The sequence below is a fragment of the Eleutherodactylus coqui genome, chromosome 2, assembly GCF_035609145.1.
Source record: "Eleutherodactylus coqui strain aEleCoq1 chromosome 2, aEleCoq1.hap1, whole genome shotgun sequence".
Taxonomy (NCBI): Eukaryota; Metazoa; Chordata; class Amphibia; order Anura; family Eleutherodactylidae; genus Eleutherodactylus; species Eleutherodactylus coqui.
Window position 1 is genome coordinate 229,646,864 of NC_089838.1, and position 17,192 is coordinate 229,664,055.

The following is a 17,192-nucleotide window of genomic DNA, read 5'->3' on the forward strand; positions in this document are numbered from 1 at the left end:
GTAGTTTTGTCATGAATTACTGCAATATTTAGAGGGTAGGGGTACATATTAATACAATTTATCAACATCTTAAGGCTGTGTTCACATGTCGCTGACTTGCTGCAGATTTTGGTGCAGATCAGCAGCAAATTTCACTCTTGCAGTTGAATTCAAATTGAAGGGAGGAAATCTGCTGTAGATCTGCACCAAAATCTACAACAAATCAGCAACGTATGAATGCTCCCTAATGGAACACTTCAAGAAGTGCAACATAGAAAGGCCGTTTACTGTAGCTTAAATATCTGAAGGCCGTCTGTACAGTATATATATATATATATATATATATATATATATATATATATATATATATACATTTTGTTTTGGGCTAATTGCTAGATGTGATAAGATCAGAGCTTGGTGCTCCAATGTCCCTTTCTGATCCCCATCAGGTGCAGTATTGTCTTGGAGACGTTGTATAAATTTACATCACCATCTATATCCTCAATTAATTGCCAAGAACAATGCAGATATTGACATATTAAGTTAATTCAATCCATTGAAAATCTTTATAGGAAAACTGAACCTCACAGACATAAAGAGGACAGAATGTCCCAGCACGTTTGATGGTGGTCCTTATATCCAGGGTTGTCATCTTTGGCATGTACTTAGTACTTCATTTCTGAATTGAACCTTGTATCGAAAAATACAATGTAGGCTGGGCTCACGCGGTGTGGATTTGGATTGCAGATTCCGCGATCGCACTCTGCGCGTGAGATCCGCTGTAAAACGAGCACATTGAAAGGCATGCGTTTTCACTTTTTCATTCACATTTGTTGATACAAATTGCACATTTCGCAAGCGGACAAAAAATCGCAGCATGCTCTGTTTTGCCACAGAATCCACATGGTGGCCGTCTGAGCCGCAGCCCATACGCAATAACATTATGTATAGGCTGCAGGTACACCCCCGCGCCATCGCTAAGCGATGTCACGGGAAATACAAATAAACCAAAAAGTGAAACTATACTGCGCATGACCGCCAGCGAGCCGCCGTGATTACCACAATAATAGAAAGTACGCAGAGTCGCCGGGCGGACCTCCCACATGCAGAATCCGCTCCGCCAGTGTAAGCTTGGCCTTATAAGCAAGCCTTTCACACTGGGCTTCCTATGATAAAGGAAGTCAAATAATTACTCTATTCTATACACTACTATAGTGTGTTCCAATTTATCATGCAAGTTAAATATTAATAGGATTTCAGTAAAATGAGTATTTAGGTTTTAGTTTTTAAAATTAAGTGTTTGTGTTATTTTTCATCTCCTTGTAGATGTGTGGTATCAGTCTCAGACACATTTATTAATTAAATTGTCAGGTGCTCTTGGTTAAAGGGAAAGTAAACTTAAAGAGAAGGCTCCACATTATTAAGCAAATCACAGTTCAATATATGAAGAAAGACCTATCTGAAGATGAAAAGCGTGAAACAGTCCAATGTCTTGCAAAAGGCATGAAAACAGTTGATTCTTTCATGGAAACTAAAGAGGCATCATCAAACTGTGAAACGATATGTGAGTCAGTCACAGCACAGACTAATACAATCTGATAGAGGCTTGATAAGAAAAGTTTGTGCCAGACAAATGAATCTTATTAAAAGTAATCTTATTGACATTGCAGCTGTAAAACTGCCACTGGTGACCAGCAAACAGTGCTGTTGTCCCTGGAGTGTCAAGAACCTCTGGATACAGGATCCTCCAGAGGATGACAGTTGTACATAAAGCTGTAGTTCCTAACCAAAGAGCCTTTGCAGTGGGCTCAGAAGTACATGAAAACTGATTTTCAAACCATTTCATTCACCGATGAAGGCCATGCTACCGTGATACACTGGATGGTCCTGATGGATGAAGTTCTGACAGCTGGTGAATAACCACCCAGTTCCTACAAGACAGGTGGTGGCAGAGTTATGTTTTGGGACAATATTGGGAAGGGAGATGATGGGTCCCAATAGAGTCACTGAGGGTGTAAAAATGAACTCTGCACGATTTAATCTTTTTACCATAAAAAGAAGAATAGTGCCTTCAGAAATAAATTCATTTTAAAGCAAGACAATGTGCCATCCTAGGCTGCAAAGAAAACCATTGACATTGGCCGCTATGGGCATAAAAGGAGATACAATCAGGGTTTGGCTACCATCATTTCCTGATCTCAATCCTATTAAGAATCTGAGAGCATCCTTAAAAGGAAGATATATGAGTGTGGGCATCATTATATATATAAAAAAAAGCAGCTCTCACAATCAATACTGGCATCCTCCAACGAAATACAAGCAGAAACTACATGGTTACAAGTTCAGTGGATAAGAGTTATTCAAGTCATAACAAAGATGTGCTCATATATCAATATGTAACCTGATGCAAATATAAACTTTTGGTTTTAACCCTTTCCAATCCACTGCCTGACGTCTAAAGACATTCTGATTGAAGGCTGTACAGCTCCGATGTCGAAAGACGTCCGGCAGGGTATTCTTTCCGTTGATTACTGGCCCCTCTGTTGTCGGGGGCCCCTCCAGCATGTCACATACCACAGTAGTGGCTCTAGCCAGCAGATGACGACATTGTATAATGGCAGAAAGAGAAAGTCCCCTAGGAAGCCCTGAATCCAAAATTGGATTGCAAAGGGTTAAGGCTTATTTTCTACAAAATTATAATCCGTGCATGCAGCAAATAACATTTATGTTGGACATTATATGAATGTCTTTAGGTGTTCAAAAATGGAATTCTGCATAACAATTTGGAACAACATATTTTGTGTTCATTTCAAAATAGAAATCAAGCCATCGCCATTATCTGTACTTCCACGTGAAATGACATCCACCTTGTAATCTAACTGAGGATGAATGAAGAAACTCCTTGCACACACTGTCTGTTTTAGAAAAACAAACAAAAATGGCATGTGCATAATAGTTTTTGTAATTTTGGATGAGTGACATAGATGAAAGGAACATGAAAACTATCAGTCAATTGCGATCATTACCTAAGAAAATCCCTGTATTGTATGTGTCATTGCTGGTGACATTTAGTCAGTATGGCTCTCTTTTATTATGTATGTGATTTTTCCCTATTTCCAGGATTCCAATCAGTATCAATTTGGGAGGACTAAAATCTTCTTCAGGGCTGGGCAAGTGGCATACTTAGAAAAATTAAGGTCTGACAAGCTGAGGAATGCCTGCATTATGATCCAGAAGAACATTCGGGGCTGGGTACAGAGGGAGAAGTTCCTGCGTGCGCGGAATGCAGCCATTGTCATACAGCAGTACTTCAGGGGACAACGGGCTGTGAGGTAACCCAGCATAAATGCTAGATTCAAGGACAGAAATGGCTAAAGCTGAGTTTACACTTGCGTAAACATTTTGCAACTTTTCCAAAAAGTGAGCCACACTTGTTGTAAGGGGCGTGGCCACCCAGACCAACAGATTTATGTATAATTTACACCAGAAACTGGCATAGATTAAGCCTGAATTGTACAGAGTACATTTCTGTGTAGGCACACAGAGGAGCCGAGATGCATGAAGAGGCATGTATTTGGTGCATTATCCGACCTGAAGGTTGCAGGTTCAATCCTCGCGTGGGTCAGGTAGTCGGCTCAAGGTTGACTCAGCCTTCCATCCTTTTAAGGTTGGTAAAATGAGTATCCAGCTTGGCAATGGCAAATCACACCGCAAAAATGGTCTGCCAAGAAAATGTCACAATGTGACATCACCTGAGGAGTCAGTCATGACTCGGTGTTTGCACCAGGGGACTTTACCTTACCTACCACCAGGGAAAATAAAAGTAAGACTGCGTTGGAAATGCTGGTTAAAGTAAATTTCCCCTATACTGTATGAAGGGATATCAACATACACAATTCTATGCCATTGGTTTCCACTTGGAAGGAAATAAGGGTTATCCTAAGGGAATTTTCCCACTAAATATCCAGCCCTATAGCCTTTGAATGAGGCATCAGGATGCAGGTTCTGCCACTTTTCCTGCTCCTCCATACCACTGGAGGAGCAGAGTCCTTGAGACTTGCGTTCCAGTGATCGGATACTGTACAGTATTTTACTGCATACTTTTTTTTCAATTCTCAGTACTTATACTGAGAATTGTGTGAATAAAAGCAATAAGAATTCTACCTGGGTCCAATGTAAACCAATTTGTGAATTTTCCTTTTTTCTCCTCTGCAGACAAGCCATAACTGCAACTGCCATTAAACACGCATGGGCTGCCATCATCATCCAGAAACACTGCAGAGGCTTCTTAGTGCGTCGCATATATCAGCTGATTCTAGTAGCTACTGTTACCATACAAGCATTCACACGAGGGTATCTGGCAAGAAAGAGGTATCGCAAGGTAAGTTTATCTACAGCACCCTTGGCTAAGGCCTTGTTCGCATTTGGGGTTTCTGATCTTCTGTTACGTCATTGGGATAGAAAAACAACATATTTCCATGTAATTTCTCAGCTCATGTCTGCTCCGTGCCGTTTCAGTTTTTTTCATGGAAACAATAGCATGGTCTGCTGCACTATTTTTTCTGTCCAGAAAAGGAAACCTAAAGCCTGGTTTAGACACAACGATTATTTTTTTTTTTTCAGCGATAATCGTTGTGTTCTTACAGCGCAAGGTGATCGTTCAAATGTTGAGTGATCACCTTGCGCTCCGAGCGGGGGATGCAGAAGACAAGTGGGGTGCCCCTGCTTGTCTCCTGCATCCAGCTGTTCTCCGCTCTGAGCGCCTGGCTGTTATACTCTGGACCGCTCTGTTCTTCATAGCTCGCCTGTCTTCAGGGAGCGGAATACAGCTGAAACAATAGTATCGACAGCTTAACAAAAACTGCACGGTCAGTGCAGTTAGACACAACGATTATTGCTCAAAAGACGGCTTTGAGCGATTTTTGAGCAAAAATTGTTGCGTCTAAATGGGCTTTAACAGAAAGTAGTCTTGACTTTTTTTCATTATTGTCTGTGGAGATGGATGCAAAACAAAATACTTTCGTTTGTATCCTTTATTTGTTTTCTTTCAGTGATCCATTGTTCTTTTGGGCATTCTTAGAAGGAAAGTAAAAAAATTGACACCAAAAAAGGATCCGTTAAAACAGATGCAAACACCTGCCAAACTGATACATACGGAGGCTGAAGTTTCCATTTTTGCACAGAACTGTCAAATTGATCTGTCAAAAAAATGGCAACTTTAGTTTCCATTTGTTTCAGATAGACATGCGTTTTTGAATTAGTTTATGGGATTGTAGATTGAGTCTAATTTTGGGCAACAGTGCATTTTATTGTCTGGGACACAAAATTATTTGCTTTATGCAATTCATTATAAGACCAACTCTACTCGAAATTGTAGCATTCAAGCATAACTGCAGTTAGTTCATTAAACTCTCTTTCTGATGCTCCACATCTGATGTCAGACTTACTGGGGTATAGCAAACTTAGGCACTGGGATTCGCTTTGCGGGTGCTTACTGTGTCCCAATTATGTATGTACCGTGTTTCCCCAAAAATAAGCCCTATCCCTATTTAGGGGGCTTGAAATAGAAGTCACCCCTCAAAAATAAGCCCTAGCTACACTAGGTTAAAAAAAAGCAATGCTTGCCGGCGTCTGTGACCCTCGCGCTGGTCTCCGATGCTGTTGCAGGCTGCAGTCCTCAGTGCTGACAGGATTCTCTTCTGGTGACGGGGCTTTGAATACCCTGCTTCCGGTAAGACAGCGCTGTGATTGGATCGAGCGCCAGCCAATCAAAGCTGGCGCTCTATCATCCACAGCCATTCATTGAATGACATCACTGAATGGCTGTGATTGTTTAATCGAGCGCCGACTCTGATTGGCTGGCGCTCGATCCAGTCACAGCGCTTACCGGAGGCAGGGTATTTAAAGCCCTGTCACCAGAAGAGAATCCTGTCAGTGCTGGAGACCAGCACGAGGGACACAGATGCCGGTGGCTAGGTGATTGTTGCTTTTTTACCTTACTGCTTATACTCACCTAGCCGCCGGCGTCTTTGTCCCTTGCACTGGTCCCTGCGCTGCTGCTGGCTACAGTTCTCAGCGCTGACAGGATTCTCTTCTCCTGGTAAATGGGCTTTGAATACCCCGCGTCCAGTAAGCGCTGTGATTGGATCGTGCGCCAGCTAATCGGAGCCGCAACTCGATAAACCAATCACAGCGCTTACCGGAGGCAATACCCCTCAAAGCCCCGTTACCAGGAGAAGAGAATCCCGCCAGCGCTGAGGACTACAACAGCGCAGGGACCAGCGTGAGGGACACAGATGCCAGTGGCTGGGTAAATATAAAAGCCCCCCCCCCCCGAAAATAAGACACTGTCTCTTTTGAGGCAAAATTAATATAAGACAGTGTCTTATTTTCTGGGAAACACGGTATAATAAAAGTATGTTCAGAAGTGCTAATTGTATGCAAGGGAAAATGAATAATAGTGACAGTGATTTAGCGCTAATGATGACATTTTTGTTTAGATCTTCTAGTGAATGTAAAATGTTAAATAAAATAGTATAATAATGGTGGCAGAACAAGATATGTGTTCTCATAGTACTGGTGGCCTTAAGCTGTCAGGAAATGGGCGGATTTGCATTGCAGAATCCGGAGCGGGCATCCGCCTCTGGATTTCGGAACAAATACTGCCTATAACATGCTATTGAACATCGTTTTTTAGTCTACATGAGTGGAAATCAATTGCGATTTTCCTCTAGTGTAGGAAAAAACTCTGCATGTTCTATTTTTGCACGGGAAAAAAATCTGTACTGCGCATGTCGAACAACTCGCCGTGCAGGGCATCCGCAGTACAGTGAAGATTTCAGAAGGCAGGTACACGTGGATGCTGGCTGGGCACAGGGTCAGATTCCCCTGCGGGACTTATATCGCCACCAGAGTACATTGCTATTGCATTTTTTATACTTTTTACACTTATACTTTTACTTCTCAGTAATAATGGCTTATTATTATTAAGATCACAATATATCCCTTCTTATTACTTACATGAAGATGCGGGAAGAGCACAAAGCCGTAATACTACAGAAGTATGCACGTGCATGGCTGGCCCGACGCAGGTTTCAGAACATCAGGCGATTTGTGATGAACATACAGTTGTCCTATAGGGTGCAGCGGCTGCAAAAGAAACTGGAGGATCAGGTAATTGAGCTGCATTGGACTTGATGCTATTATACTTGGTTTACAGTTAACTGTTATTTTATTAAATAGAAGCTCTTTCCAAAAGCTCAACAGTCAGCATGATGTTCAGAGTAGAGTTTTCTGAAAGTTCCCCACCCTCAGGGATTAATAGGGGAAGTCCAGTCGGTGAACTTCTGAATATCATACTACATAGAGATCGGAACCCAAAACATTTCCAAAAAGAGGAAGCTGTAGCACATGGATACTTGGCAACCATCAACCTAATCTGTAACTTCCTAAGGGTATTTTTATGGTTCAAGAAATATTTATTCGAAATCTGACATCACAAAAAATTTCTACAACAGTATGCCATACAATAATGAAACGGGTTATTCTGTGGGGTCCGACTGATGGTCAGCCAAGAAATTATTGATGGCGGTTTGATATCTGCAAGGCACACCACATTATTTAATAAATTATCATTAAGATGCTAAGTATGACATCTGGTCTTATCCTGGGCCCTACAAGAAACCATATACCGAAGCATGGTCACACCATAAAAAGGTATCCATTGAGCACCCCGTTGCGTGTAAAAGGGCCTTAAGTCCTGTAGTCTGTATGTGGGAGAGAGGATCAAAATTAGATCTTTTAATTGGGTGAGAAAAGTGATAAGGATAAAATAGTAAAACGTAAGTAATTAACCAGACAACGTGACGGTAGAAAGGCTATCGTATGAGTGCCCCATGTAACAAAGAACAGGAATAATACGTAGGTTGCACTATATGGTGTGGAAATTTGCCTGTATATGAAAAGCATACAAACTGAACCTTTGACTTACAGATTATCAAAGTTAGTAAGGCATGTTATATTGTTTTAAGCAGGGCAAGAATGAATTAGAGTTCACCAGGCCCACTTCAACAGGATACATGTAAAGATTAATCATGGCCAAAGGACAGTTTCCTTGCGGTTCAGCAGTAAAAGCAAAATTCCATTCCTAAATCTTCAGGTCAGAGAAGAACGAGGGCCTCCAGCATTTCATGTAGAAGACCAGGCGGGTTTCCACCTCTCCTGAGGCAGAAGAATGGGAAGCATAACTGGAGTGGGCCAATCTGGAAGTGCAATCTTGGGCAACCATGAAATTTAGGGAGGTTTTCCAGAGTCTTAAAGATTTCTGACTTGCCTCCTTGTTTAGCTATGAGGTGAACAGGGTTTCCTCAACAATATGGGATTCCCTTTTCCCATAGAGCAGGGAGTAGACGTCTCAGGGCCCTGTACAGCTAAAGGGTTCTCCTGGCCAAATCAAGGAGTATAGTACCCTGAAATGAGGAGGAATCCCTGTCCTTGGCCGCTTTCAAAATGGCCTCTTTATACTTGAAGAAATTAATACAAGAATAACATCTCTTTGCTGAGAGAAAGCAGATGATTTTGGTCCCAGTGATCTATGTATCCTATCTATTTCGATAGGTTCCTCGGAACACCTCTGCTTTAGATCGCTGAAGTATTTTTGGACCCACTGTTCTTATTGCTCAGGTTCAGTTTCCTTGCTAAGGCCACGTATAAGATTGTTATTGCGTCTGTGATGGTTCTCTATGTCATCTAAGTGGCTAATAATGTCAGAAATCTGATAAGAATGTGCCTGAAGCGCCTTCTGGTGAACATCAAGCTGGACAAATATCTGTTGCAGTGCACTCTCAACCACTGACAAACGGTGGCCCACATGATGTGTTCATTCCTGCAAAAACTCTATGTTCCATTTGTGGCAAGCCTCCATAGGATTAAATAGACTGTCGATTTCTCATTTGGTTAGAAGAGCTTTAAGATAGACCCTCCAGTCTCAATTATCATCAACTGTGGTAGGGGAAGTAAAAGTTTCCCTCTGTCTGGGTGGACAGGCGTGTGTGCTGCTGGTGGTGCAAGGGGACTACTATAGGACAGGTGCATGTGCCATAAATGGTGAGGATGTGGAGGATTCCAGGCCTCCAGTTACCTCATCCACTAGAGGAGAAGAAGCGATGGCACCAGTAGCTGCTGTCTGGCCATCGGAGCTGTGTAGTGAGGTAGAGAGACAGGCTTGTCCCCCTGGGCTCGTCCCACTGGGGTCTTCTCACTGGCATCTGCAGATGTCTGCACTATCTTGGGTGGCAACGTTGAATTAAGCTGCGGCGTGTGAACCCTGAATTAGCATGCAATGAAGCCTGGATCTCCCTCTGCCGTGGTGTCGGCAGTAGCAGGAAGTCTCCTTCTGTGTTCCATTGCCAGGTTAAGAGGAAAAGATAGGTAAGCAAGCCACGCTTACCTGAAGTGTACTTTTACATGGGCCAACAGTCACCCAAGTAATCGAGGGATTATAGGCAACTGTTGTCCTGTGTAAACACACAGGATTTGACAGGCCAAGTGAACGAAGATCACTCACTTGTGAGCCTTGCTCTGAATGGAGACAGGCGGTCAAAAGCTGCAAATATAATTCTTCTGGCTAGTCACCCCTATAACACTTTTGTCTTTTTCATACAAGATTATTTACCATCACATAGATTTTTCTGGCTAACACGGCAGCTTGCTATTTTTGTTGCACAGCCCTGTGCTAGAAACAAGTGCTGGAGGACATTAATTCCTGGTTGATCGAGTGCCAATGTATTTTGTTAGTAGCAATAGGTGCAGCATTTAAGTAATGGATGCTAATTACATTCAGTACTAGTGTGGAATGTGATAATTACGCTTGAGATCCTTTGCAGTAATTGTTAGTATTAAGCAGACTAATTGGTTCTTAAAGGAGTTGCCCTACAAATATTTATTTACTCTGATGGCTCACTCAAAACACAACATGTTTTTAATTGGAATCATTAAAAAAATGGTCCTGAGTCTTTTTATATTCCTATTCCATAGTTGTTATGGCGCCCCCTGGTGATCTTGTCATTTCCTCTTAGAACAGGTACATCATGTATACAGTACTGGTGGTCACACATGCTCAGTAACTCAATCCCATCGCCCAGATCCTCTTGTACACAGGGACTGGAGTGATTCTTGCTATTGTACAGACCAGTCAAAAGGTTCAGAGCAACAGTAGTGCCTTCTTCTCTCCAGCACTGGACACATAAGGCTGGTTTCACACAAGTGTATTATGGGCGCACTTATGTGTCCGGAATACAAACAAGTGTCCCAGCCTTACCGTGGTTCTCCTGACCCAAAACTCACCTGTAATACACTTGTGTGAAATCGGCCTTAGATGGGGGCTCTGAGAACACCAGGAGGCACCATAACAAGTATGGAACAGCAGTATTCACACAGGAGCACTTTTTAAATGACTCCAATTGAAAACTCGCTATGCTTTGCCTAAGTAAATTAGTATTTCTTAACCCCTTAACGACCGCCGATACGGCTTTTGACAGCCTGTATCGGATGTCTATGTATGAAGAGCGATTGTGCGGCAACAGCTGATACCCGCCGGGAACAGCACCAATGAACTGCGTGGCTCATCGGGACTGCTAACCTTTTAAATTCCACTGTCTTTTCTGACAGCAGCACTTAGATCCACCGCATTATTTACCCTGCATGATGAACGTCGTCTGAAAAAAAAAAAATTAAGAACAACAGAAATATGCTTTTTTGGTCTCCCTGTCACCAAGAAAAAAATGCAATAAAAAGCGATCAAAAAGTTGTATGTATTCCAAAATGATATCAACGCAAACTACAGGACATCCTGCAAAAAATGACACCTCAAACTATGTCAACTATGTCGATAGAAAAATAAAAAAGTTATTGCGCGCAGAAGATGTTGGCAGAAAATAATTTTAAAACATTTAATATATTTAAAAAAAATACAAGTAGTACAGCAAAAAAACAAAAAACAATATAAGTTTGGTATTCTAGTAATCGCACTGACCCATAGAATAAAGTTATCAGGTCAATTTTGTTGCAGTTCGTGTGCCATAGAAACAAAACGCACCGAAAGATGGCGGAATTTCATTTTTTTTCCCATTTCTCTCCACTTAGAATTTTTAAAAAGTTTTTCAGTACATTACGTTATATCAAATAGTACCATTGAAAAATACAACTCGTCCTGCAAAAAATGGATAAATAAAGGAGTCACGATTTTTTTTAAAGGGGAGAGGAAAAAACGAAAATGGAAAAACGGAAAAAATGCCTGGTCACTAAGGGGTTAGAAGACAAGAAGTGTCAATACAAAGTAATGTAATAGCAGAAAATGTATGTTGCCAATTTGAATTAGGCAAGGACAAAGAGGACACAAAGGCATAGTATTGGTATCTGAGATATCACTGTCCTTTGCACTGGCGTATTCTGTTGAAGCAGCCTCTACAGCAGTATGCGGCTCATAGATACAGCTACTGTTGTAGGGTGGAATAAAAGGATACATTATTGTATTTTCTTTGCCACCACTCTTTCCTTTTTATGAATACATCACACAGTAGTATTTGGCCTAGTGTCCCTCGTATGTCCTAATTTGGGGCAAATTGAGGTCAAAATTTGGACCTTGTTAATGTATGGACTGAATAAAACGTTTATGTTTCACTCTGTTTTAGAACAAGGAAAACCATGGACTGATGGAAAGACTAACCAGTCTAGCAGCTGTTCATTCACATGATGTCGATAAACTCCATAAAGTTGAATCAGAGCTGGAAAAATCTCTCACACAGAGGAAGTTACAGGAGGAAAAAGGAAAGAAATACAAGGATGAGGCTGAGCAGGTGTGTGCTACGTGTTCTCATTGTAGAGACAGACAGTATCACTGTCCCGCACAGGATGGAGATCATCACCTAGTGCAGCACTATTTCCATCAGTGCTATAGATACTTAGTGGACCGGCATTATGCATGCTGCCCTGCTGATCCATTTAAACTCCTTACTGCAGTCCTGTGAGGTGTGATGGGGGTCCATGATCCCCGTTCTAGTGATAGTGGGAGTCCCAGTGCTGGAACCCCTAGTGATCAGATATTTATCACCTATTCTGTGCATAATTGATAAATGTCCATTGTAGCACAACCCGTGCAGCACAGTGATTCACCGTGGATCACTATTTTTTGGGCTCACATCTAAGCAGTGCAACATCTGCATGGCATTTATGTGTTTTCCCTGTGGTTGTGTGAGCTTCCACTGGCTTCTCTCGTTATTTCCCAAAAATACTGATTAATGTTTTTACTAGAATTCCTCTGAAATTGTCCACAGTATGTCTGTGTGTCTCAGTAAGGGAGATGAGAATGTCTATTGTGTACAGGGACTGATGTGAGCGATAACCATCTGTTTACAGTATTGCAGAATATGTTGGTGCTATATAATCAGCAAGCGACATATTAATAATTGCTTCTGTATATAGTCCCTTTGAAATTCTCAAACTGCCCCATGTAACATTTGGGATGAAGAATCTCACATTTTGCTTTTGAATATTGGTAATGATGAGCTAACTTTTCAAAGGTTCGGTTCAGCCAGTTCACTGAATTTTGGCAAAAAGTGTTGTTTGGGTCGCATTATTTCAAACTAAACTGGAATTTCACTAATACCCCTAAAACTGGTGTATAAAACTCAACCATAAAGGCCGTCTATAACACTCTTAGGTAACCTGGGAGCATATCCAAGTACATTTGAGCTGTTTTTAAGGCAAACTTAATGAAGAAAGAAGGAAAAATATAATTTTTCTTCTTCACTTTCTTCTTTTTGCTTCCTTTCCTTTCACCTTCTTCATCCTTATTTTTCTTTCTTCTTTGGCTGCCTGTCCAGGGGCGTATCTTCATTGTGTTCCCCGCGGCGATAATCCGGCCGCGGGGAATGCAGTGAAGCTTTCCATAACGTTGCTATAGAAAGCGCTTCCACCCCTGTCCATGAGCAGAGAATCATAGCTTGCTGAATTGCTGCGATTCTCCGCTGTCAGCCTATCTGTCAGATAGGCTGAAAGCGGAGATCCGCCGTGGGATACTGCAACGCTTGTGGACAGGCAGTTTTTTTCTTTCTTCTCCTTTTCCTGCTTTTTTTCCCTTTTTTTTAAACTTCTTTTCTATGTTTTTTAGCGGGTTCAGCCAAGATGAAATTTCCAAGGTTTTGCTTTTCTTTGAACCAAACTTTTAGCACAGCTCAGCCCCACACTGGGTTCTACTATTTCATTTCACTCAACTCTAAATGTTGGTAAATAACCCACAAATGTGATTGTTGTGTATTATTTAAAGATGTTGCAAATTTGAAAACTGCAGCAAACTGTATTTGTCCTATTAGAAAATATCAAAGCTTCAAGCTCAAAATGCTGAATTTATGGAGCGAAAGCAGAGGTTGGAAGTCCAACTAGAAGAGAAGACTCAAGACATGAAGGGTGAGGGTTTGCATTTTCCACTTCATTCTCTAGTTTTATGTAGGTAGAAAGACATATAGGTAGTTAGTCAATTGCATACTTTTGTTGTATATATGTAATTGTTTGTATCCTTGCAGATAAAATGGATGAGCTCACAAATCAGCTATTTACTGATGTGGAGAAGAAAGACAAACAAAGAGTGTATGTACAATGCATTACATATAGTATACACGTTCAATTATTTTCATTAAATCGATAACTACAACAATGTAACATAGTATGTAAGGCCGAATGAAGACATTGTCCATCTAGTCCAGCCTGTCTATCCTACTGTGTTGATCCAGAGGAAGGCAAAAAACCCCAAGAGCAGAAGGCAATTAGCCCTTTTGGGGAAAAAATTCCTTCCCGACTCCCTAATGGCAATCAGACTGTTCCCTGGATCAACCCCTAATAGTTCCTACCTGCCTGTATACCAGGATTGCCACTTAACCTAATATTTATATCCTGTAATATACTTCTTCTCCAGAAAGACATCAAGTCCCCTTTTAAATGCACAAGGTTAATCTGCCAGTAATTTTCAGTCGAATCATATCCACATCACATCCCTGTAAAATAATATTATGTACATATGGTATACATGGAGGGAGACTCCTCTTCACTGTGCATTGTACACTCTTTCTCTAAGTGATTACTCTTACTAGTAGTGAATCAAGCGCCAGCTAAGCAGATGTACCTCCACTATTACCCACATTATTACCCCTTATGAGCCAATTACCTCAGTTCGTTCTCTTATTTATACCATTTATGCAGGGGGCTTGAAAAACAGTTTGAAATGCAGAAAAAGGACTATGAAAAACAGATAAAGGAACTGAAAGATGAAATTGAGGCTCTAAAAGCAAAGAATAAGCAACTGACGCTACAAATAGAGGAGCAAACAAGACTCAGTGATAGATTGAAACTAGAAGTTGCTCATTTGTCTGACCAAGCAAAGGTAAATCTACATTCACCCGCCATTACCTACTATTACTACTTTACAGAATACGGAATAAGTGTCTTGCTTGCACATTGTTCTATATTTGTAAAGCAGAACAAGATTCGACCTTTCTCAGGTACTAAAGTTTCCAGGGTGCAGGAACTGTGACATTCAGGAGAAGAAGCCTGCAGCCACCATTAGGGGGCGCCCTATACAGCTAGTAGTTCAGTTGAAGCGGTGTAAATCGATGTGCAGTAAAGTCCTTTTACTAGTAGTGTTGGCTACGGATGGCAAGAATTTTATTATTAACTTAATGGCTGTGTATGCCCTATTAGGGTATATGGACGTTATAGACTGGGGTTTCCTACTCAGGACTCCCCTCTATAACCCAGAATGGACTTTGTTCTGTCCTGGTATTACAGGATGACTATTTATTTGAGCAGCTCAGCATCGCATATAGAAACAAATGATGTCACTGCCTGCCTGTGTATTCCTGATACTCAGATGATATGCTACATATTACATAACTGCATTGCGCTGCTTTCAGGAAAATCCATAACACGTAGCCTCAGCTAATTAAGGGAGCTATCCAAATCGGGAGAAACCTGACTCGACATGTTGAAGCTGATATGTCGACAGACAGTTCTTATGTCTTCATATGATAGGTTGATGATGTGAGCCATGAGTTATTGTGGTGCCGGCAGAATATCAGCATGTCTAAAATCACTAATATATGATTATGTTGGTAGCAGTACATGGTAGCATTAGCCAAATGTCAGCAACATGATCCCAATAAACTATCCGTACAACTTGGGCTTCAGCACTGTACAGTGCCATGCGCAGGTAAGACATGTATAAGTGTAATGTGCCAGGGTTTAGAAAATGTGTCCAATGTTGCTTCTCCCATAGAGGAAGATGGGGAGAGCTGCCTATCTGTGCCAATTATATGCAGTATGCTGCTGTAATCGGCCAGTGTATTCCTAAAATGAACTATAGCAAGGGCTCAGACTGGAGTAATAGTATTTGTCCTCTATGAGGAACTGCACTTAGTAGTTCCTGTTATTAATCACAGGGAAAGTCTCTCAGGATGCAAGGTGCATTCCAAATGTTATAAATAGATGCTAGAAAACCCTCTTCCCATTTATCACGTATCCTGATGAAAAGTTATGATGTATTATCTTACGTCAGATATCTGGCTTTCTCATAAATATTAGATTTATGAAGCAGAATACACAAGCTTAATTTATGACAGATTTATTAGACACTATTCAGGCTTATTTGATGGCTTTGAAAAGCTATTTGGAAAAGGGAATGAGGCTAAGAGGAGTTGTAACGTCTACCAAATGTATTAACCCCTTAGCGCTACAGGACGTACCGTTACGTCCTGTAGGTTCGGCGTATGTATGGAGGGAGATTGCAAGTCGATCCCCCTCCATGCAATGCCGGTGCCATCTGTTTCTTAAAGCTGACATCCTCCCGCAACAGCTCCGATAAGCAGCGCCGCTGATCAGAGCTGTTAACATTTCAATTCTGAATTTAAATTCAGTTCTGACAGCAGCATTTAAATGCCCAGGTCGATGTTCGGGGTCCACACTACCCCCTGCGATAAGATCGCTTGTTGCCTTCTAAAAATCCCCAGGGCTGCCATTGCATATTGCCTATACATGCCTGTGATATGGATTGATAGATCGCCTGTGAGATTGCGGTATAATGTAATGCTATGGCATTACATCATACTGCTGGAGCGATCAAAGCATCGCAAGTTTTTGTCCTCTATGGGGACTAAAAAAATATAAAAATTAGTTTTTAAAAGTTTTATTAATAATTAATAAGTTTAAAAGAAAACAACTTTTGCCATACTTATAATAAAAGAATATAAATAATTAAATAATAAAACATTTTTGGTATTGCTGCATGTGTAAAACTCAGATATATCAAAGTATCGCATTATTTACCACGTACAGTGAATGTTGTCACAAACAAAACAACACTAGAATTCGCTTTTTTGGATACCCTTCTCTTCAAGAAAAATGTAATAAAAAGTGATCAAAAAGTTGTAGGGACTCTGAAAGGGTACCAAAAGAAACTACAGGATGTCCTGCAAAAAAATGAGCCCTCGCACAACTATGTAGACAGAAAAATAAAAAAACATATATCTTAAGAAGATAGAGGCAGAAAATAATTTTAAAAATAAAATCATTAATAATAAATATTATTTAAAAATAACTTTGGGAAAAATTAAAGCAGTGCAGCAGAAAAAAAAACTATATAAATTTTGTATCATGGTAATCGTACTGACCCATATAATAAAGTTATCAGGTCATTTTTGTTGCAGTTTGTACGCTGTAGAAGCAAGATGCACCCAAAGATAGCGGAATTTAGTTTTTTTTTCCAATTCTAAATTTTTTAAAGTTTTTCAGTACATTATATAGTACCACTGAAAAATACAACTTGTCCCGCAAAAAACAAGCCCTCAGACATCTACATCAATGGTTTAAGAGGTTTTCCGTGGAACTACTATTGATGACCTATCCTCAGGATAGATCATCGATAGTTGATCGACTGTAATCCGCCGCTCAGGACCCCAACTGATCAGCTGAGTGGGCGCATGCTGTCAGCACCGCAATAACAGAGGTCAGAGCGTAAGTCTGAGGATAGGTCATCAATAGTATTTCCACAGAAAACCTCTTTAAATAAGAGTTATATTTTTTTAAAAGGGGGAGGAAAAAAACAAAAAAGGGGAAAAAAGGACCCCGTCCTTAAGGGGTTACGGTTCTCTGCCATCTTTTGGCACAAA

The 17,192-nt window shown here is 40.9% G+C and overlaps 1 protein-coding gene across 1 annotated transcript in view; it reads left to right on the forward strand.

The window, feature by feature from the left end:
* MYO5C (myosin VC) overlaps nt 1-17,192 on the forward strand; it is a 116,951-nt gene that overhangs the window by 64,541 nt on the left and 35,218 nt on the right. Inside the window, exons 19-25 of the mRNA XM_066592589.1 lie at nt 3,100-3,311; nt 4,195-4,360; nt 7,006-7,152; nt 11,670-11,834; nt 13,350-13,443; nt 13,560-13,623; nt 14,233-14,413. Coding sequence (XP_066448686.1) covers nt 3,100-3,311; nt 4,195-4,360; nt 7,006-7,152; nt 11,670-11,834; nt 13,350-13,443; nt 13,560-13,623; nt 14,233-14,413 — 1,029 coding nt within the window. The remainder of the gene's footprint in view (nt 1-3,099; nt 3,312-4,194; nt 4,361-7,005; nt 7,153-11,669; nt 11,835-13,349; nt 13,444-13,559; nt 13,624-14,232; nt 14,414-17,192) is intronic.